This window comes from Esox lucius, chromosome 15 (assembly GCF_011004845.1).
Source record: "Esox lucius isolate fEsoLuc1 chromosome 15, fEsoLuc1.pri, whole genome shotgun sequence".
Classification (NCBI taxonomy): Eukaryota; Metazoa; Chordata; class Actinopteri; order Esociformes; family Esocidae; genus Esox; species Esox lucius.
In genome coordinates this window covers 13481487-13504931 of record NC_047583.1, presented here as the reverse complement: position 1 = coordinate 13504931, position 23445 = coordinate 13481487, and the positions used below count along the sequence as shown (strand labels likewise).

General features: G+C 43.6%; 1 protein-coding gene across 1 annotated transcript in view; it reads right to left on the bottom strand.

The window, feature by feature from the left end:
• The window catches only part of LOC105015717 (ryanodine receptor 3), a 113040-nt gene that overhangs the window by 74415 nt on the left and 15180 nt on the right, over window positions 1–23445 (bottom strand). Inside the window, exons 2-9 of the mRNA XM_020054320.2 lie at window positions 15992–16111; window positions 10057–10161; window positions 4541–4555; window positions 3913–3987; window positions 3644–3722; window positions 2722–2834; window positions 720–819; window positions 517–610 (exon numbers count right to left, since the gene is read on the bottom strand). Of these exons, the coding sequence (XP_019909879.2) occupies window positions 517–610; window positions 720–819; window positions 2722–2834; window positions 3644–3722; window positions 3913–3987; window positions 4541–4555; window positions 10057–10161; window positions 15992–16111 (701 nt within the window). The remainder of the gene's footprint in view (window positions 1–516; window positions 611–719; window positions 820–2721; window positions 2835–3643; window positions 3723–3912; window positions 3988–4540; window positions 4556–10056; window positions 10162–15991; window positions 16112–23445) is intronic.

Sequence of the window (23445 nt, the reverse complement as noted above, 5' to 3'; positions counted from 1 at the left end):
AACTCTTGGCCAACTAGCTACAAAATGCTATAAAAACAAATATGCTCGATATTTTAAGAATATACACTATTCACTGCATGTTCTCTCACTTGAACAGACTATGCTGAACTTTCAAACCGAAAATGACAGAGGGATTTAGTTGGTGTCAGCGTGCATGAGGAGAGACTGCACCTTTTTCATTTGCCAATCAAAGCCAGATCAAAGGTATTTAGTAAAGAATGTGATTTTGTATGCAAACAAACTAGTTTATGGGTGAAAAAATATTTATTAATATATAATACGTTATAGGCATTTTCTGTAATTAAAGAGCAAATATTCTAGTTATTGTTCCTTTAACATTGCTGTGGGATTTTGTTACAGGTGACAACCTAATTAAGGTTTTGTGCACAACAAGGTACTGACTGGCTCAATCCAGTCAGAGTCAGCCAAACACATTAGGATAATTTGAATGTAAGTCTCTTACACTCCGAGGAAAAACTATAGGTGTTTCCCTCAAGGGAAAACTGTAGGTGTTACCTCTGTTGGTCATCATTCTGGTCAAACCCTGGGATGGTCAGAACTTCATCATGACCGTGGAACAGACGCAACACATGCCCACCCAGAAGATAACCTAGAGGAGAGTGTAACAGCTTATGTAACTAACACCAGCAGTATTTCAAACAGAATGACACCCTATTTAGCCGGTTTTGGAGTGCAGTTTAAAAAGACGTTGGTCCTACCCTCCTCCACGTTGCTGCCAGAGCAGGTGGGGTGGACATTCCACAGAGTCTGCATGAATGATGCGTCCACCTGGATGTTGCCATTAGAGATGGACAGGTGCTGGAGAAACAGAAAAGCATTGTGTTACTCACACCGCGACTACCTAGAGTATAGGACTCCAACTAACAGTAGGTTCACGCTGCAGGGTCACTGTCAAATACGCAGTTTGATGCAAGGCAGTGGGCCAAGCAACAACTCCCAGATTTGTTCATGCATGCGAGGACAATGATAGAAAGGTTGTTATTGCTGCAGTAGATTAGGAGTCATTTATCAAACTGGAGAGAGGCTGGCACTGGAGAGACAGGAGCACTGTGAAATCGGGGCCACAAGTTTCTGGAGGGCTGTGTGTGTGTGTGTGTGTATGTGAGGACTGTGTGTGTGTGTGAGGACTGTGTGTGTGTGTATGTGAGGACTGTTTGTGTGTGAGGACGGTGTGTGTGTGTGTGTGTGTGTGTGTGTGTGTGTTTGTGTGTGTGTGTGTATGTGCCAGTCACAGGGGAACTCTTCAGGCCTGCCACCTAGTCCTGGAGCTGCAGAAGGCCAGGTAGGTGGGAATGTCCTGGTGGTGACAGAAGTCGAAAGGAGATGTAGCAGGAATAGTAACATGACAGTGGGACTAGCGAGAGCTGTCACTAAATGCCCATAAACATGAGCTTGGCTGGCTGTGTCTTGCTGGAGATGGTTTCCAGGCACAGCATGCCAAAGGCCTGAGGCCCAGACGGTGGGAATAACATAGGAGGTCTGGGGAGGAGCAGGGTAGCAGGGCTGGCCAGGCATACACAGTGAAGGAAAGGTAAAATGGAAGAGAAAGACAGTAGTACAGTAGGGTGACTGAAAAATACTGTACAGAAGGGTGACATATAGATAAGGATTAGCAGGGTAAATGATAAATAGGGTACAATAGGGTGGAAGTAGGGTGTAATATAAATGGGTTACAGTAGGGTCACAGATCGATGGGGTACAGTAGGGTCACAGATCGATTGGAGTACAGTAGGGTCACAGATCGATTGGAGTACAGTAGGCTGACAGATAGATGGGGTACAGTAGGGTCGCAGATAGATGGGGTACAGTAGGGTCACAGATCGATTGGAGTACAGTAGGGTCACAGATCGATTGGAGTACAGTAGGCTGACAGATAGATGGGGTACAGTAGGGTTGCAGATAGATGGGGTACAGTAGGGTCACAGATCGATTGGGGTACAGAAGGGTGACATATAGATAAGGATTAGCAGGGTAAATGATAAATAGGGTACAGTAGGGTGGAAGTAGGGTGTAATATAAATGGGTTACAGTAGGCTGACAGATAGATGGGGTACAGTAGGGTCACAGATTGATTGGGGTACAGTAGGGTCACAGATCGATTGGAGTACAGTAGGCTGAAAGATAGATGGGGTACAGTAGGGTCGCAGATAGATGGGGTACAGTAGGGTCACAGATCGATTGGGGTACAGTAGGGTGACAGATAGATGGGGTACAGTAGGGTGACAGATAGATGGGGTACAATAGGGTGATGATAGATAGATGGGGTACCGTAGGGTGACAGATAGATGGGGTACAGTAGGGTGACAGATAGATGGGGTACAATAGGGTGATGATAGATAGATGGGGTACCGTAGGGTGACAGATAGATGGGGTACAGTAGGGTGACAGATAGATGGGGTAAAGTGTAGGCCAACAGGATACATTAGGTGCTCCGTTTTACTTTGTGTTGCTCTCCTCATTACATCTCCTCCTGTGTAGCACATCCCTGCTCATTCTTAGCTCCCTGTCCATAATCTCCCTGTATGCTTCACTGAGCAGAGGGAGTTGTGCGGGAGGTAGACACCTTTGGAACGAAATCTACAGTTCTGGACACATTCAATGGACTGAATTGCATTATGGCTCTGTGTAATGGCTGGAAGCAATAAATGGGTTGAAACGTATTATTTTTAACGTGCATTTATTGACTGAGGGTGTACTCACAAGGTATCGTTCTGATGATACACTGACAAGGATAAGGTCATCACCGATGCGTACCTTCTCGCCCTCCGACCTCTGCTTGGAGGCTGGGTGAATGGTCCACCAACAAGCCTCGCCTGCAGGAACACAGAGAGGGAGACACTGCTGGGATACCAGGTGGGATCATGCTCATTACAACTAAATAAACAGATGATTGAAAGCACAGACATATACATTAGACCCAAGGCACTCAAATGTATTCACACAATCTTTAATATAGTCCAACTTACACTTATCAACATGCAGCATAGCAACCAGCCTTCCAAATGTGGAGAACCAGGACCATATCTTACATCTATATGAGACAAATGAGCTGAGCCACCAAATCGTGACAAACAGCACGTTTGATACATTTATTTCAGTCTGCTTGAAATCTTTTCAGAGATCTCCTAGGGAATAAATTACTTGACACAAAATCTCTGCAAATGTGGTTCATTTCCTACAATATCAGAACGGCAGTTTCCTCTCATGCAGTGCTTAGTAGAATCTGAAATGAAGGCAGATGAAAACCCATTATTCAGAGTCTCAGAGTCCCAGTAGAGTCCTAATTAAAGTCACAGTTAAAGCCTCAGTAAGAGTTCCGGTAGAGTCTCACTAGAGTCCGAGTTAGATTCCCAGGTTAAACCCCTAGTAAGAGTTTCAGTAGAGTCCCAGTAGAGACCTAGTTAGAGTCCCAGGTTAAAGCCCCAGTAACCGTTCCGGTAGAGTCCAAGTAGAGTACCTGTGAAATCCTAGTGAGAGTCCCAGATAGAGTCCCAGTTAGAGTCCCAGTTAGAGTCCCAGATAGAGTCCCAGTTAGATTTCCAGTTAGTGTTCTAGTCAGAGTTTCAGCTATGACAGACTGTGGGCTCCTGAGAGTTGAGGCAGATAGAGTGGGAGGTTTTACCTGATGAATCCTCCTGCAGTCCCACATCAAAGGACAGCTTATCTGTCTGGGACCTTGATGTCTTCAAACAGGTAAGATACTGCAAAGGATTCAAACACATCAAAACAACATGGATGAGTTGATCAAAAGAGGCATTCTAACATTCAGAGCTGGAACAAATATCACTATGACGTTAATGTTGCAGTAAAACAACATGAAACATTTACACATGAAATGAGGACAAAACAATTCGGGAAGTGTATGAGAGTGCCTGATCAGTGTAGTCTCACCATAGCACTGAAGGAGTGCCTAAGGAGGATAGCGTGTCCATACAGAAGTGTCCTGTGTCCACCTCCCTGGGCTGCCTGTGGAGACAACACAACGCCAATCACACACAAGGCAACATCAAACTGGGTGTCTGCTGAGGTCACTTTCTCTCTCTGTATCTGCATCCAACGGCCTAACAGCATGAGAACTAAGACCCTTGGGCGCTGGATGATGACTTCACACAGGTCACGACCCAGCCTGTCGCCTGGCATGTCATCTCCCCTCCGATGACAGTCCCGCCGTCCGGAGAACGACACTGAAGGCATGCAGTAAGACATGTCACTCAGAGCAGGCACCTGCTTCCTGTATTCATGAAGCAGAATGCCGAGCATCATAATCGTCATCATCCACTTTAACACCTAACTACTAGGTAAAATTAGTGGGGTGGGGGTTGAGAGGGACAAAAATGCTCCGTGCCTCTAATGTGTTACAGGAAGAGGGTCCTGTGTGGTGACATTAGAGAGAGCTGGAAAAAACACAAATAGGATTCCAATCTGGTTCCACTGTGGTTTGAGGAGATGGATAAACTCGGGCAACATGGGCTCTGCTTGCAAACCTGTCTGGTTTTGCAAGCAAGCATGTGTTACTCACCTTCCTCAAGAGCCTCTATGGAGCAGTAAGATAAGAAAGAGTGACATTACTGAGATGGTGCTGTATTGTAAACTGTGCAGTCTCTGATGGTCAATCACAGCCGTTGACATGCTGGGCAGGATCTTATTTGTGACTTAATACTTATGAGATTCTAAACAGACCACGGAGCCTCTATCTATGCTGCTATTTACTATGACAACAGCCTCCAGTTCAAAGCAGCTGGTATGCAGACGGCTGCAGTGCCAGTAAGATGCAAGGCAGCTCTACTTCAGGATTCAAAGTGTAATGTGCAACGCCATATTCAGCTGCATTCATCCCAAGACACCCGGAGAGAACTAGACCAGCTCTAAACATAACACTTATCCTAACCCCGCATCATCCCAAACGTGCAGGCTCAAGTTCCACTGCCCCTAGCCGGCCAGCTGTCCGGAGAAGGGAAAAGGTTATTTGATCGAAGACGTGGAAAAACACTAACACCCCCCGCCAGCTGTTGCGGGGTAAATGACATGCTGACATCACTTGAAGGAAGGTGACCTTTAGCAGCTCGTCACCCCCCGGTGTTTACCCAGCAGCCACTGGTTGGGGCAGCGGTGAGGCGTCGCTCCATGGGGGAAGGGTCACAGCAGCAGACTGCCACAGAGAGGCGCCCCTGAAATACCACTGCACACGTCACACTGCCAGAGGCTGTTAGGCTCACCCGCAGCACCTCTGTCACTGACTCTGGATTGACCTATGACCCAGAGCCCAGATCAACAAAAAGATTAAATCAGAAGATTGTTCCCTGCTCTATTTGGGTCAGTTCCCTCTTGGGGTCACTAGTTCAAATGGTGCCAAAGGGAGGATAGTTGACAGAATAGGCTTCTGCATATCGCCAGTTCAACCTTTACACGATCTGTGAAACTGCTACCCAGCAAATGAACACGGTATGGGTCGAAAATACCATAAACAGAAATCCTATTCCACTACTAGGAAACCCTGCCTATTAGTCGAGACAAGCTAAATATATTATTAAGTTCTTCTTTTTGTTAGTTGATACCGTCCTTTGTAGCTTCGCTGCTCAATAACAACTATGGGTTCCAGAAACATGACAACTTCAACTATAAGTAGAGGTTTCCTCCACTGACAATTCAGAGCAAGAAAAGAAGAATAGCGACTTATGTTTAAAGAAAATATGAGGCGAGGATGTACAGACACTTAACTCAGAAATGACACAGACATGTAACAGAGATATGACACAGAAACATAACACAGAGATATCACACACAGTGTCACGTCCTGGCTATGCCCCTAGCCATCTATGCGCTGGGCTGGGGCCATAGGCAGGACCGGACAGAAGGTGGTGCCTCTAAGCACCTCTAAATCCATTTTGGACTCCCCAATTGGAGGCAGGTGTAGATTGTTCCCTCCAATTGGGGAACCTATTTAAGTACAATGTTTGGCCACATCTGGTGTGGATGATTTTGGTTTTGTTTGTACTTGTTGCCCATCACTGGTTACTGCTTTGTTGTTGTTTCTTTTTATTAAAACTATGGATTACCACACTTTCGTCTCTGCGCCTGTCTCCAGCTATCACAACTGTGACAAACGGAGACATAACACAGAGATATGACATAGACATGTAACACAGAGATATGACACAGAAACATAACACAGAGATATGACACATACATGTAACACAGAGATATGACACAGAGAGACATAACACAGAGAGACATAACACAGAGATATGACACAGACATGTAACACAGAGATATGACATAGAGAGACATAACACAGAGATATGACAAAGACACATAACTCAGAGATATGACACAGAGACATGTAACAAAGAGATATGACAAAGACATGTAACTCAGAGATATGACACAGACATGTAACAAAGAGATATGGCACAGACACGTAACACAGAGATATAACACAAAGAGACGTGATGCGGAGATATGGCACAGACACGTAACACAGAGATATAACACAAAGAGACGTGATGCGGAGATATGACACAGACACGTAACACAGAGATATAACACAAAGAGACGTGATGCGGAGATATGACACAGACACGTAACACAGAGATATGACACAGAGACGTGACACAGTGATATGACAGAGAAATGTAACACAGTATTTGCAAGGAATATAATGAATCAAAGATAAACAGAGATTAAAATATTATAATTAACCATAACATCTGGTTAGCCATGTTTTTGGTTACATTAATATACTATACAGCATAAAACACAGCGTTACTACACCAGTGTTGATACGGATGGGTGAAAGTAGCACCCAGAAAACAGCTTAGCCACTACTAACAAGCAGTTTTAACAGAAAATGTCTCAGTGAACTCAAAAGGCACACTAAGCTGACATGAAGTTTAGTCTGCCTAAACTCTACATGATCTCTTGCCAAATAACCTTTCCAGTTCACACAGTTGTGAAGGAACCAATGAGGCTTCATTCGTTAATTCCCCTACTTTGGGAGTCCAGCGTTGTCATTAGGCTGCACCGTTAACAAGTCCATTTATCTTTGAATAGGAGTGTAGGAAGGTCTAATTCTCAGATTATGAGATTCTTACTAGCAGCATAAGTTTGGCACAGCAAAAACTACAGCGGCAACAGATAAGCAGCCTCTTTTAGGCTGGGCTTATTTCCCAAATATTATTATACAGTTTTAAATTCTCCTAAATGTCTGTGTATTAACTTCTGCATTTATAATTCATCTAAATTAAAAGCAAATAGAAATGTGAAAGATGGGCTGATATGTGGACAGTGGACAGTTTATACCAAGACTGACTGGGTTCACTATGGATGTCGCAGTTAACAATAAAGGTTGAAATCCCCAGAAGAACACTGCTGAACCAGACTCTTTTATGACTCCTTACCCCTTCAAACCATCCGCATGGTGACCTGATCACTGTACCTGCTCAGTACCTTCTCCATCTGTACATGTATCACCTGATCACATCCACAGGAAGTGATTTATTGATCTCAGCACTTTCTTTGGTGCAGTCGCATTAATGATTATTGATGTGTAACTGAGTGTTTATGTGGAACAACTTGCAGTCGTTATGCCTTTGGTCATCACTGCAAAGGAGAATTGTTTTGCAATAGTTAAAATAGTTAAAATAAAATAATGTAATCATACCAGTAAACATTGGCTAGGCTATAGAGTTTGCTGTCTGCTTTTCTCCAGAGTGAAAATCATTTTAGAAAGGAAGGGGGAAGAAAAGGAGGGAAGGTTCACTGGGGATGTTGGATGTTTTATGGGGAAGGAAAATTAATGAATGGAGATTAGAAATGATTCAAGAAATGTTGTATGATGTTCTAGAATTGGATTGAAATGATCTCTTCCATAAGAACTCCCACCAAAATGACTGGATTCAGTAGAGTCCTGAAACTCAAATCTGGACCTTAAAGCCAGGTCCACTCCATTGTTTAATTTAAACCCCTAATAAGGGAAAGACTTGGGACAACAGCTGGGTTCAATTAATGATGAGGCAGAACAGAAAACCAGTAATCTAAAGTTAATTCAGGGGAGGTATAGAAGGGCCTTTTCTGAACAGGAGATTAGCAGTAACAATAAGACCAGACTGCTTGTACGGAAAGTCTATTCTCATTCCATCTGTCTTTGTCATGCTGTGTCAAGTGCTGTGACACAATTGACTCACTTGCTTAACCAAATAAATCCATAATGTCATTAGGTAATTCAGCAGCATATACATTCATGTTTACATTTAAAACATACCTGCTGTGGGGAATCTGTTGGCTTTCACCAAAGGGACCATCATATCCTTAGAAGACATTTGAGATGAAAAAGGGAAAGCAGGCTGCTAGCTTGACTAAAGGACCATGCATCGTAGAGGTTACAGGAGAGGGAAATGAAATGAATGGGGAACACACTTATCTGTCCTTGCCTTGAGGCAAAGAGGTAGGGAGACGACCATAAAACAATGGCTGAACCTAGCACTGTCAAAAGTAGGCTATAGATCTGTCACAGCGGATCAATGAAGACCAAAAAAATTGCATTGTTTTAACAGAAAATTAAGCAAATGAGATCAGTATCAATGTGACCTGAACTGCATAAATTATACTGTCCGTTTACATAAATTATTGATAAACTGACAAGAGATCTGTGATATTATAAATGATCTAGGAAGTACACACACCACTTAGACCAGGGGAGGGCAAACTTTTTGGCACGGGGGCCACATCAGGATTTAGAAATTAAGTGGAGGTCTGCATTTGTTTTGTAATTTGTAAATCATAAATGATTTGTAGGCCAGAAAAGGGCAATCATTTAAACATTTCCACAGTAGGTCCATTGTAATGTCTAAATCATTTAAATTACGATGAATATGAATGGGCTGGTGAGTTGTGTTTTACATCCCCTCAGAACTATTTTATTACCTACCGCGGGCCGGATGGAATTGCATCGTGGGCCGAATTTGGCCCGCGGGCCTTAGATTACCCACCCCTGATGTAGATCAACGATGTTATAAAGTACAACATCTGATGAACTACACAGACCAGAGGCACACAAACAAATCCCTCACACACATTTCAGGAAGTGCAAAACGTAGAGGAATAAAGCACAAAGAGATTCATATTTTACAGACGCTCTTATCCAGATTGCATACATTTTCCTTATTTTTTTTGATGTACTGAAAAGAACATCAACCAATGAAACCAATGAAACCTGAAAATATATTGTCCTTTCTGCATCCTCTGTTGAAAACACTATACATTAAAAGGACTGGTGGTCATTAGGAGGTGTAGTGTTTCTCTATTTACTGTATAGATACTTTCTAACCAGTCACCCCAACACATAACTGGAGAAGAAATACTGTGCCTCTTAGCATTGGCACCTGGTTCTTCAGTGTTAATATGAAAGTGGTGCGGAGACTTGTATGTTCTGCTGTAGCTCACTTGTTACAAACATCTTGCTTGCATTACTAGGGTTGTTGGTTCAATTCCCACTGGGAGCCAGAATGAAATGCATAGGGAACACTTTATGGAGGTCCATTCAATCAGATTGCTTCCTTACTGCCTAAGAGACATGTAAGAAAATTGTACATCAAGGCTCTGTCAACTGGCTTGCTTCTCTTTGCACCAAAGGTATTCAAGTTGCAGTGCAATTACGTTCTATAGTGGAAAGTGACACTTTAAGAGGTGTTCTTTTCAGACTCATTCTTAATCACATGGGTAAGCAAGAAGAACAGGGCAAAACACTTCAGTAAATCTGTAGCAAAAGGTCACTCAACTCCTTCTAAAGACTTTCCTCCACATTACTATTCATGAAGAATTCAACTTCCAAGCAACCAGGTCCCCCGGCCACAGCAATAAGCCAATTCCCCTCAATACTCGCTCTTAAAGAACACAAAATGTTTAAACATAAATCCATGCTCTCTGCATTCATTATATAAATCCCGAAATGGAATTGGTGAAACAGCAGTGTCCCATGGTTTCCCTTCAGATGGAGGGCTCTGCGACTGCTCTCCGCGTAGGCGGAGAAGTACTCACCCCCTCACTGTTCTGCCCAGTCTTAGCCAGCATCTCCTGTAAGGCTCGCACAGACAGAGACTGCTCCAGCACAAAGTTACAGATGCACAGGTCTGGCGGGACATACTGGGAAGAGAGAGAGGAAGTGAGATCAGGTTATGGGTTGAATGCAGCAGACAATTGGCAATTCCGGGTAAAGATTTAACACCTTACTGAGGAGGCCTAATATAGAATGGTGCTCAAAAGGAAACCAAGCAGAGCCTTCTGACTGGTTACTAGAGGCAGTCCTCAGATAACTGACAGACTGACGCAGGTATTCGGGTCGCAATTAGGAATTTCTGAACTTCACTTACTTTTAAGTCATTGGAGTTTATTTTAATTCTTCATTAAACTTTTACTGTATCTTTAATTCAAATTCAATACTTCTATTTCAATTAAAGATTCAAGAAAAAGTTGATTCCAAACCCTGGAATGGATTTTCCCTACTCAGCATAATTTGTCCATAACGTCCATGATTAATGATTTCGAAGCACTTATCCAGAGCAACTTGCAGGAGCAATTAGGCTTAAGTGCCTTGCTCCAGGGCACAATGACAGACATTTTTAACATGTTGGCTCTGAGTTTACAATCAGCAAAATTAGGTTTAGTGGCAATGCTCTCGAACACTAGGCTGTCCGCCACAAATCTAATACCTTTTTATGGCCTAATTCTATCATTATTGCAGTCAAGAAATATCAGTGCATATGGATCGTGGCCAAACGAGTGTCTGAAATGGGAGCATGAACCCATGGGACCATGTAGGGACAGAGCGAGTGGAGCACCCATTCCTTCTCCATACAGGACAGGGCCGCGGGCTGACAGAATGAGGCAAAGAAGGTGACAGAGGGGATTTACACCACCACAAGACAAACGATGCACTGTCCTCCTTTTTGCAGAGCAAGATTAAAAAATAAACTTGACTAAACTGGTTCACCTTGTTACAGGTAAGTCTAACTTTAAAGTGGAACTTCAGCCAACCTACTCCTGCTGAGCTGTGTTGGTACACTTGGGAAGAACCAAGCCCATGTTAAACAACTGATGCCTTATCAGGATATTTTAGTTCCGCTAATTTACATCCCGGCGAAGTATAGATCTGGGGAGCTTGATAACCGGCAGCAGGACAGTAGAGTTGAGAGATAAACAGGCCTGATGTGATTTCCAGTGACACATGTCAATGAATTTGAAGCAATGTGTCTCTCAGGGCGGCCTCAAGGGTCAGCTTCAAAATGCATAAGAGACGTCTCATTTTAGTGTCCTGAAGTAATGCACCCAGACACGTTCACTTGAAAGGTAATTTAAAACAGTTTTATCGCTGTCTTTAGTATAGACACACGTGCTCCACCAATCTCACAGTGAATAGTCATAGGCTAACAGTTGGAGAGCGTGATCATTTTCAAATGAATCAGTGGTTCTTGTCAGACACGTCGTTGCTTATAACTAATAACTGCACAGGCTAATCATGCATCTTAATTAGAGAATACAAGCTGATATAATCATATAATAACCATAAAATGTAAGGGGCTTTGGAAACCTACATGCCTTGGCTTGTGGGCAAAGTGATTGTTATGGCCGCACTCAATTCTATCCATTCAACTCCGGCAATGAATCCTAGATTTCAGTTCCCGGTCTTTTGAGTGAAAAGTCGACTGGCTTGTGAGTCTAGCATAATATTAACTGTTTTGCTTAATCTTCTTTAAAGGGGAATAATGACAAACATCAACCACACACGTGCAGTAAACCCACAAGCTGCCTTTGGAAGAGCTGTCAGTGGGGTGAGAGCAATATACCCCTCCGTCGCTGCTCTTGCGCTGCCTCGACCCTGCTCTCCCTGAGTGAGAGAGCTGGTTGATGAGAGAGACAGTCCATAAATAACCTCAAGCAATTTATGAACTTTGACACATCATTGATATTTGCCGTTATTCCCCTTCAAGAAGAAAAATAGATTAGATACATTTTTATTAATTTTGATCTATAGGCCTATGAGGGTTCATTACAGAAAAAAGAAAACCCTGATGCGGTTGTTGCCTTTGTAGAGCAGGGCGAAATTAAAATCCCATTCTAACGCATACAAGTTCATATGGCTTCATTACCGAATATATAATTTGACTGATTAATCTCTGGGAGGGTAACAGGTCACCACCCTCTGGGTGAGTAACACTAGCATGGTAGCTAGCCCTCTCAGCAGAGCAGCCTAGTAATAAGAAGCCTGTAGGTTGAAATGTCCTCAATCTGAGAAGGCACATCACAAAGACAGTTTTATGTCTGCTTGTCTACACACCGCTCACTGCTTAATGGCCCGTGCTGTGGGGAGGTACCAGCTACACAGTCTTTCAGCGGATCACATTTTCTCTGGGGAGCAGGACCAAAAGGTTACATACCAACTTGATAACCCCACAGAGATGACCCCGTAATGGAGCTCCTTCAAGGTCATGGCAATGGTAGAGCACATGGTGTGCATTTCTTCAGAAACCTAGAACTAGAATCCTCCTCTTACGTTGAATTGTCCATCTCATACACAGTAGGCCTTTCATTTTTTTTGGTCTGGTCCAACCATTGGATAACTGACAGAAAAGAACCGCAAGCCACAGCTCCTTGACTGATTCTTTATTGGCTGATTGATGTCACATTTAAACATGAACCATTTAAATCAAAATCTTTGTGGCTTTGTGTCTGTTTACTACTCTCCACTAGGAAATCAATCAGATCCCAGTGGATGCAGATCAATCCCCTCATTCTTCTTTTAAATTGTGTTCCTACTGGTAGTTGAGTCATTTTTTTTAGCCTTCTCTGTCTGTTGTCCCTGGGGGAGGATGACGTTTCATTCAAACACCAAGCAATGAAGACAAAGTGGCAGACAGGGAGGGCATCCATCACACACGTCTGGTTTAATTGCCATCCGATCTGGGATGGAAGCATCCAGACCTTCAACGGCCTCTCCTTCTGTCCCTAGGTGAGTGCTGTGGGTTGGGGGTGAAGACGTGGAATACTGTAGCCACACAGGGCATAGATTATTTACCATCACTCCATCAAATAAACTCTGCCTCTCTCTTACACTCTTTGTGTCTTTGTCTCTGTTTCCATGCGTCTGGCTACTCGGCTCTGCTGAAATTAAAAATGATATTGTTGGATTATCATTAAAGGAACAGTCAATACAGGAAAATCCAATGAGCCTGTACTGTCAAAAGGACTGCAATGGGACTATAACACCGGCAGGTTAGAGTAACATGAGGATGGAAACTGAGAGGAACTGATGAGAGGGACAACCACTTGCTCCAGTTGAAAGTGGGTTCTTTGATGTCCAATACTGCACTGCATTTTTGGAATTAGATTGATAGAACTGCCGTGGGGCTCCTTTTCCAAGTCCAGAAATACAAGTAAGTAAATTGTGACAAAATAAACGAATCCACTTTGGATCCACTTTGGATTTGAATTGCTGTGTGGTAAATAATTTAGGAGCGACATTTAAACTTTCATAAGGGAATGCTTATTTTGCTTTTCAAACAATCAAGCCTCACTCAATCCATCATTATAAAACCTCCAGTGATTTTATACGTAGTTGCTTAAAAGTCAAATGCAATTCCAAAGCAGCAGGCTGTATTGAAGAAGCAAGTAATTATAGCAAGCAACTATAGTTTGTTTATGAACTAATAAAGAAACACAGCATGATCTAATTTCTCCAACGTGAACATTATCATAAAGATGGAGGCCCGCTGAGATAAACAATCAACAACATAAAAAAGTTGGCATTACGTCAAACTGAATAACTGTGGTTGGGTCCAAATTCTGATGGTTCGTCACGGTAAGCTGCCTCTGTGTGGCACTTAGTGTGTCCCCGGTTCGACTGATTTATTCATTTGTTGTTATACAGATTTTGGTGGGGTGAGCCTGTGGCTGAAGGATGATGTCAAGATTCAACACAATTAAAATGTTGACAACATGACTACATTTAAGAGACATCCATGAATGAATCAAAAGGTTAGAACAATCATTCATTTCAATGGTACATTGATTAACTGAGTAAATCCAGGTGGCACAGGCCTGCCCACGGGAATGCATCAACAGGAGCACGCACAGGCATTGACCTATTGAGCTTCTTTTTGCTGATTTCAGTCAGTGTGGCTGCAAATGACAAGCCGTCTGTTTTCCTTCCATTTGGGACCTACAGCGCCCCCTTGGTCAAAAACCTTCTTTCTTCTTTCTCGGTTTCTTCTTTCTTTTCTTATTTCTCTGTACTACAAAGGTTTGGATTTGAAATCAAAAAAATATTATGAGGTTAAGTTTAGATTCCTTCAGCTTTAACTTTACTGGGGACACGTGGCTTGAAAGGTGTTATTAGTTAGTTGCAAAGCATCTTTCTGGTCTTGATACTAGGCTTTGCATTTGCCTTTGGAGTGTGCAATGGATTTCCATCAATGACCATAACGATGTCAAGGAAAATCAGTTTTCTCTGTGAATCTGGGACTACTTAGTGTTAAATCACATATTTCAAAGGCAATCACTTAAGTAATCTCTGATCACAAACTGGATGTAATTGGATTTAATTGTAATTGAACACTCAAACAAATGACTAGGTTTCTGTCTCTTGAAGTTTTAGTCAAGCAGGCTAAAACCTCAAAAGTCATGCAGACTTTTCAGAATTCTCATTGGACCTTGCAGTCGTGGCAGATAATATTCACATTTTTGGTGACTTGGGCAATGACCCTGTCCTAAAGACCTTTTAGAGGCAAAATTTACTCAGTGGGTTTTGTCCAACATGTTTCAGGAACTACACATTGCCACAATCATATGTTGGACTTAGTTTTGTCCCATGCAATATGTATAATTGCGAATCTCACCGTTTTTCATCATGATCCCGGAATATCAGACAACCATCCTATAATTTTCACCATGACAACCCACATGCACAAACAACAAAGGAATTTTAAAAAGCCATAAAATAACGACTTGAACAAACAACATTTGGTGATGCTCTTTTAGACTCTCTGGACTAACCCAAGGATCTCAAAGTAAATACATCTGTGAACGATCTCACCGAGGATCTAGTCTTACTCATGTGTAATACCTTGGATACAGTCGCACCATAAAAAAGTTAAGAAAATATGAAACAATAAACTGGCTGTCATAGACAGAAAATACCAAATTTAGCTATAAACCCAGTAGTTGTCAACTGGACCCTATTTCAACTAAACTAGAAAAGGAGCTACTTCCCGTGCTAGGTCCGCAATTAGTGAACATAATACATTGCACCCAATCCTCGGGATGTGTTCCAAACTCGCTAAAAGTGGCAGTAATGAAACCTCTTTTAAAAAAATCGGGATTCTGAGAAATTAAACAATGATTGGCCAGTATCAAACCTCCCTTTGCTGGGAAAAGGCTGTTTCCCAGTAATGCTCAATAGAGTTAACATTTGTTGCAAAAATCCTGTGTTGGTACTGCCCTCCAGACAGCTCTAGCTCAAGTCCAGCACTGACTATGGATGGCACTGAGGCTCGAAAAACAATGGGAAAAAAAAAGAACAATGGTAAACTATTTAAATGAATCGCACGTGTTAACAATTTAACTTTGAAAGCCTGATGGACATCTAAACAATGTGGTTACCATTGAGCTGTGCCGAGTCCTGCATTCTCTCATCCCACTAGCTGGGCACTAAGGAGAACACCTGGGAACAACTCCTCTTCAACCGAAATATACACTTTTACACAAAAGGTTTTACCTACACTACGAAACGAAGAGGGCTATGGCTCTACATGCAGTATGTTAATTCTAGTAGTGAATAATTCAATATACTGTACAGCTAGAGTAACTCCGAAATGCTGTCTTGTGTTTTCTTGCACAAGCTTTCGGTTTGAGAGAAACAAACAATGAATAAACTAAATGTGCTACTCCTACACTCAGTATGGATTCCCTCTGTGCCTACCTTTGCCTCTGATGTGGGTTCCAGGTAACACAGTCGATTGCCGAGCCCCTCTGCGGTAAGGCAGAACTTGCGATTTTCCTTGTGGATGCAGGCGACACACTGGAGAACCACTTCATCATCCTGCAAAGACACAATTGAAGTTTGCAGAGTGAGAGGAGGGAAATGAAAACCTCCCTAAACGAACCCCTTCAATTAACTTTCATGCCATTTCTGGAAAATAAAGGGCTTCCAAAGACATTTGATAGGATGTAATAAGGGAAGTCAAGCACATTTGACATAATGCAGAAGTGTATGTACTGTTGTTTTAACATACCAACTCCACCATCTTTTCAAAATAAATGTATTTTGGCCCAAAAGTAGGCACCTTTATAATTTCATAGTTTCACAATTCTAGTGTATTTCTTCGCAATCTGAGTTGAAAGAAATGCTAAAGAAAAGGACAACCTGCCTACTTATTACTAATAACATAACATTCATCTTTGTGCAATCTGTGTTTTGGCCTTTAATTTCAGTGCTGTGCAGTCATCAACTAATGTGAGGACCAACTACAAAGTACCCATTCTGGATCCCATAATGACTGCAGAAAAGCCTCTGGGTTGTTTATATAGCACAAACAAGGCTGAAGTGATTGATTGGAAAGTTTCATTTTAAAAAGACAACGCTCCAACTACGCTGAGTTGCATGGTGAAAAGGAGAGCAACTGTGCACTGCTTGGGACTGGATGAGGCCTAGCTTATTAGACAAGAGACACTTCGCTTGGCTCTTTAGATACTGTAAAGACAATAAGGTTTAAGTAAAAGACCATGTCCTAGTGTAAGTACAGATAACAGTTCATTTATTTTCATCACATTTTATTCATCAGTATAGTCATTACTAGCCTTGTCACCAGTCTCTTTAGCTTACCTTCGAGCCCCTGGTCTCCATGTAATGTGATAAAGAAATAGCAATGGACAAGGAGCGGCAAGGATTGAAATGTCAGCTAAATAGGCTACACAAAATGTTTCCATCAAACACAGTTTCTGGTATACTATAGCTGTATAGTTATATTATACAGCTATGGTATATATGTTACACAATAAAATCAATATTAGGATTAAAGCATATAAACACCCTGCAGAATATGCATAATGAATGTCTTTATTAGAGATTCACTAAGCACTTTATGAATGATTAACAGAATGATTATTCACGCCTGTTGTACACTACGCTCTAGTTCCAAGCACAATAATAAATAAGAAACGCTCAATAATTAAAGAAATAACTTCAATATTTAATGTGCACTTAATTTCAACAAAAGCAATATTGCGGCAACCATAACAATATCCTCACTCTGTGTCCAGACTGAATAGTCCTACTTTCCCAGTAAAATACGCTGATCACTGCGGGATTCCTGAATCAGACAATACATATATAATTTCCCTGTCCCTGAAAGCGTTATTATTGCATTCACAGCGCACACAGGCAGTGTAAATGCTGAAATTGATATTGTTCTTTCCCCAGTGTGGCAGGCAGGCAGAATGTGCTGACGTTGCTGCTTACTGAGGGAGGGGGGTCCTGGAGCAGAGAGAGGAGAGAGTGGGAGGAGAGAGAGGAGGCAAGGAGGGCTAAGGGCCGGAGGAGAGAGGAGCAGTAGTAGTAGTAGTAGTAATCCCAGACAGAAGAAACAGAAGAAAGCGTTTCGGTAGCAGTGTCTACACGACTCTTAAGCCCAGGGTGGAAAAAACGACGTGACAGGCCCTGAGGTTCTGACAGTATTTCGAGTCATCCATTTTCATGTGCGCTTAAGTGAGGGAATTGTCAATCCGTGCGTGTAATGGCATTTTACTACCTACATGGGCCGATGTCTTCACGTTGTCTATACCTTTTATGGCATATTCAAATACCCTCGAGGAAATAATCGCCGGGATTATTGGTTTGGACCTATTTATAATGAGACAATATAGATCCCATCGGACATTACACAGCTGCAGCAACGTCCTAGACTCACTCCTATACTCACCACTGGATTACATTTAAACAGCACTTTCCATGGTCATGAACTGAATGGGAGTGAACAGCCTACTTGGCATTTCAAACCTCGGCCAGTGGCCACTACTGCATGTCTCCTCACTGAGGTGGTGGGAGCTGTGGTTTGGGCCATACAAAGCCACTGTTCATTCGTCCCGTATTGCGCCGTCAGGGCTGTCTGAGGGCCAGCAGCATGCCAAATAGCCCTCATTAATCAGCCGTTCACCGTCTTCTTTCATGGCCCAGGGTAACCCCTTCTGTCTCTCCTCCCCCTGTACCTCGTCTCTCAGCCCTGTCTCCAGGCAGAATTACGCTAGTTAAGGCCCACACACTCACCTCCCACTGCATCTGACCAACCAAGGATGAGACAGAGGGGAGGAGAGCAGGCCCAGCCTCCTGCTGCTAGTCTAACCAGCATCTATCCTTCATGGTGGGGAACTCCATCCATGATTATGGATGAAGCATAGACAAAATACGGGGTCTACCTTCAAAATGTGATGTAATGTATAAACAGTTTAGTTATTCTACCATTACAGACCTAAAGTGCTGTAATACTGAGCCATGAAAAACAAAACATTTGTTGCAGTCCAAATACAGGGGTTCTCTGATGTTCCCCTACAGCTGGGAGGGACAGAATGAGCTTGGAACTAGCCCATTACCACTGGCTGATCTAACACGTGGATATGCAGTGTTGTTTAATGTAGTCGACATTTGGCTGAGGTCATTATAAATAATTCCAACTTATCTGTGCCATAACGTCTATAATCAGTTTCAATGAACAGCACAGCATTAGAGGACACTGGATTTGGCACCGTCTTTGACCTGACACTGACTCTCTCTGAGTAAGGGCATTTTGGATGTCACATCTACCCATGAGGAATCCCTGTAGAAACACAGTACATCCTGACAGGCTAAATGCTGTGAGAATAAGAAATCCGTTTGACACTGAGCCTAGCTAAAGGCATAACCACTGATGTGCTGTACGTGGATGTTGGTCGAGCTGCTTCCACTGTTTTGCTACAGTAAAGCCACTTCAGCCACGTGGACCGTTATGATGGGAGATTTCAGCATAGAAAGAGTGGGTTACATCTCCAAGAACAAGCTGCAGACTAAATCACTTTCTGCATTTTTTCTGTGAACAGTGACACTGTACAGTCAAAACCGAGGTGACAGACCGCTACTGAATGTGATAAACTGGTGACACCTTTCCAATCTGCTCGTCCATGCTTTGCTCGCAGGTACTCTCACACCGCCAGATGTCACAGTGTCACATTCACCTAGAAGCCTGACACATGAGTCTATAGAGCAAGAGGTTTGGGGACTGAGGTGTTATTCTTAAAGTGATGTTTTCCCCACATGGCTTGGGTTGAAAACGCGAGGTTGCAGTAACAAACACTACCTTGTCCCTTCTGAGAAAAGGACCGCAGCGTTCAGACCCTGTGGGTTAGAACAGCCAAGATGTGACTGTATTCTGCTCCAGCGCCGCCAGACTGGCAGGCAGATTTAACACCAGAGGAAATGGTTTAGAGATTCAACAGAAAGGTCCCGCGAGGCATCCTGGACGGGAGTGTTTGATGTGCAGTTTAAGAAGAGGCCCCACACTGATTCTCCAAACTGCACTCTGCGTGTGTAACTAAATACTGCATTGTTATGTTTTTAAGCATTTTGTGAAGTCGGGAATCACACGCTGTGCTCGGATTGGCGTGTCAGCTTGGCGTCAGCGGCAAATACGCGTGTTCACCAGCGCTCCTTCCCGTCAGTGACAATCAGCTCATGTACAGCAAATTTAGGACATGGTCTATGTGAAGCCCACATACATTAACGTACAGTGGGTGTTGAGCATATCAGATAATGGGATTTATGCACTGTGGTGAGTGTTCGGGCACAAATTGCCCATCAGGATGGGAAGGAAAGCGCCGCAGAGAATCAGCCTGGAAGACAGATAAGTCATCATTGCCAACTAGATACCCTTTTCCTGTTTCAATAAACTCCAGGGGGAAAAAAATCGTCATCCAATAATTAAAGTCAGTGTTGCTGCTAGGATACCGTACTACAGTTGTCCAAACAAATCCCAATCTGAAATCTGAAACATGAAAAGGATCAATTAAAATTCCATGTAGGCGATATTACCACGTATTGTTCTGGGAAAGATTCATTCATAGTAGATTGCTAAAATGTATGCTGTAATGGATAATAAAAATGTATTAAACTAGATAAAATTAACCTGGTACTGCTTTCTAGTAGACTAAATAATTTGCAAATGTGCCTTGCCTTGAGTGAAAGTGCCTTGCCTTTTTATAGCAATAATACTGGCGAACATCAGAAGCCAGATACAAAAGGCAAATATATAAATATATAACAGATGAAAGGAGTCTGCACACCATTTGGCTGATCTCTCCTCCCATGCCTTCCATCTCCCCCTTCCCTGTCTCTCCTCTCCACACCCTACATCTCTCCCTCTTATCTGTCTCTCCTCTCCACACCCTACATCTCTCCCCCTTATCTGTCTCTCCTCCCATGCCTTCCATCTCCCCCTTCCCTGTCTCTCCTCTCCACACCCTACATCTCTCCCCCTTATCTGTCTCTCCTCCCATGCCCTACATCTCCCCCTCCTTATCTGTCTATCCTCCCATACCCTACATCTCTCCCCTTTATCTATCACTCCTCCCATGCCCTACATCTCTCCCCCTTATCTGTCTCTCCTCCCATGCCCTACATCTCCCCCTCCTTATCTGTCTCTCCTCACATGCCCTACATCTCTCCCCCTTATCTGTCTCTCCTCCCATGCCCTACATCTCTCCCTCTTATCTGTCTCTCCTCCCATGCCCTACATCTCTCCCCCTTATCTGTCTCTCCTCCCATGCCCTACATCTCTCCCCCTTATCTGTCTCTCCTCCCATGCCCTACATCTCTCCCCCTTCCCTGTCTCTCCTCCCATGCCCTACATCTCTCCCCCTTATCTGTCTCTCCTCCCAGGTCCTACATCTCTCCCCTTTATCTGTCTCTCCTCCCATGCCCTACATCTCCCCCTCCTTATCTGTCTCTCCTCCCATGCCCTACATCTCCCCCTCCTTATCTGTCTCTCCTCCCATGCCCTACATCTCTCCCTCTTATCTGTCTCTCCTCCCAGGTCCTACATCTCTCCCCTTTATCTGTCTCTCCTCCCATGCCCTACATCTATCCCTTCTCTGTCTCTACTCCCCCATGTTCTCCATATCAATTTCACCTTCTCTGTTTCTCCTCCTCTGCCCTCCATCTATCCTCCTTCTCTGGCTCTACTCCCTCCACCTTCCCTGTGTCTCTCCTTGCCCCTACCCTCCATCACCATTTCAGGACGTAACAAGTTAGTGACACTGATATGGATGCTGAGTCGGCAGCCATATTGAATGGCCAGACATTACACAAGTCATGTAGCATGTAGCTGAGGGGTTCGGAAAGGAATCTTTTCAAGTTACATGCAAACCATGCATTCCAGGTTAGTCACACATGATTTTCTAGTGTGTTGTTTAGGTGTGTAATCCACTGCTTTCCAAAAGAATATTGGAAAGCGTGATTGATGAAAACCCTTGTGTGGCAACCCGAGAAGTGTAGGGGGGGGTTCGAACATAGTGGACACCAGGCAGTTGGATGTTAGGTCTACAGATGATTCCTTTTATTCACTACACAGAACGTAGAGAAAACCGCGGTGTTCCTCTGTACCAGTTCTCGAAGGTCCTGCTTTTGATCCGGTCCAAGGCCACCTCCACGTCCACCGTCGTCGTCTTCCGTGAGTGGGAGGGCGACACAACGCCTCCCGGGCGTGCCATTTTTCCAGCATGTTAACATGATAGATTTGGGTTGTTTTCCTCCTGTCCGGTTGCCTTACTCTGTAGTTGACGCTGTTTACCTTTTCCACAATTTCATACGGGCCATGCCAGGTAGCTAAAAACCTGCTCTCTGTAGTGGGAATCAAAACGAATACCTCTTCCCTCAGGAGGAACTCCCGGGGGTTGAACGCCCCTGTTGTATATCCGCTGCTGTTCGGCATGGGCCTGCATGCGTTCCCCGACCACCAGCCATATGGCGCTCAACCTCTCCCTCATTACCTCCATGTGTTCCACCACCAACCTCCCAGTCCATCCGTCTGGGGGTGATATAACATATGTGTGTCAGGGTTTTGTTGAACCTCTCTACCAGTCCATCCATCTGGGGGTGATATAACATATGTCAGGGTTTTGTGGAACCTCTCTAATAGTCCATCCATCTGGGGGTGATATAACATGTGTCAGGGTTTTGTTGAACCTCTCTACCAGTCCATCCATCTGGGGGTGATATAACATGTGTCAGGGTTTTGTTGAACCTCTCTACCAGTCCATCCGTCTGGGGGTGATATAACATATGTGTGTCAGGGTTTTGTTGAACCTCTCTACCAGTCCATCCATCTGGGGGTGATATAACATGTGTCAGGGTTTTGATGAACCTCTCTACCAGTCCATCCATCTGGGGGTGATATAACATATGTGTCAGGGTTTTGTTGAACCTCTCTACCAGTCCATCCATCTGGGGGTGATATAACATATGTGTCAGGGTTTTGTTGAACCTCTCTACCAGTCCATCCATCTGGGGGTGATATACGGAGTTCTGCAGCTGCTTTATTCTCATCAGCCAGCATGAACGGCGATCCCTGGTCGGTTTCCTGGGGTATTCCCACCCGACTAAAGAGATGAAACAACTCACGTGCAATCCCTTTGGACGTGGCAGTGCGCAGCGGAAACACCCTTTACCGGGTAGCATAGTCCAGGATTACCAGAAGGTATTGATGGCCTCTTGCTGTCTTCACCAGGGGTCCGACCAAGTCCATTCCTATCCTCTCGAACGGCACCCCGGCTTTTGTCTTGCGGCGCATGCCAAGCGTTGTCGTCTCTTTTTCCTTCTGGCCGCTCCGGCCAGGTCAGCCAGGCCTCTCTTCCGGAGGGAACAGTCGCGGCCCAGTAGCATCGGTACCGGGAGATGCACTCCCCCTGGGTTGCGCGTAAATGCATGGTCACGGTGGGATACTCTTTGGTATCTCCGTGTACGCACGCCACGGTCATCCTTTCGCCCGATGGGGTTCCAGTGGTCAGGAGGTATGTATTAAAATGTATGTATTAAAATTAATCCAATGTTGTTGTATACAAGCTTTTATAAAACATTAAAAAAGCTTTATGATTCTGAACAGCATGAAAATAGGTTGAAATGCTGTACATGTTTTTATTTCATGAAAACATTATTTAAAAACAAATTGCAAAAAATATTTTGCAATGTATTGAGTCAAAAAAGTCAGTCACATATTCACAATTTCAAATAATATTAAATTTTTGGGGAAAAAGCCAGGGAGAGAAGATATGGAGAGCAGGGGAGGGCAGTGGGTGGCCTCATTCAAGAGGAGCAACCTGATCCTGATGCAATCAGTCACACGAGTCCCCTGG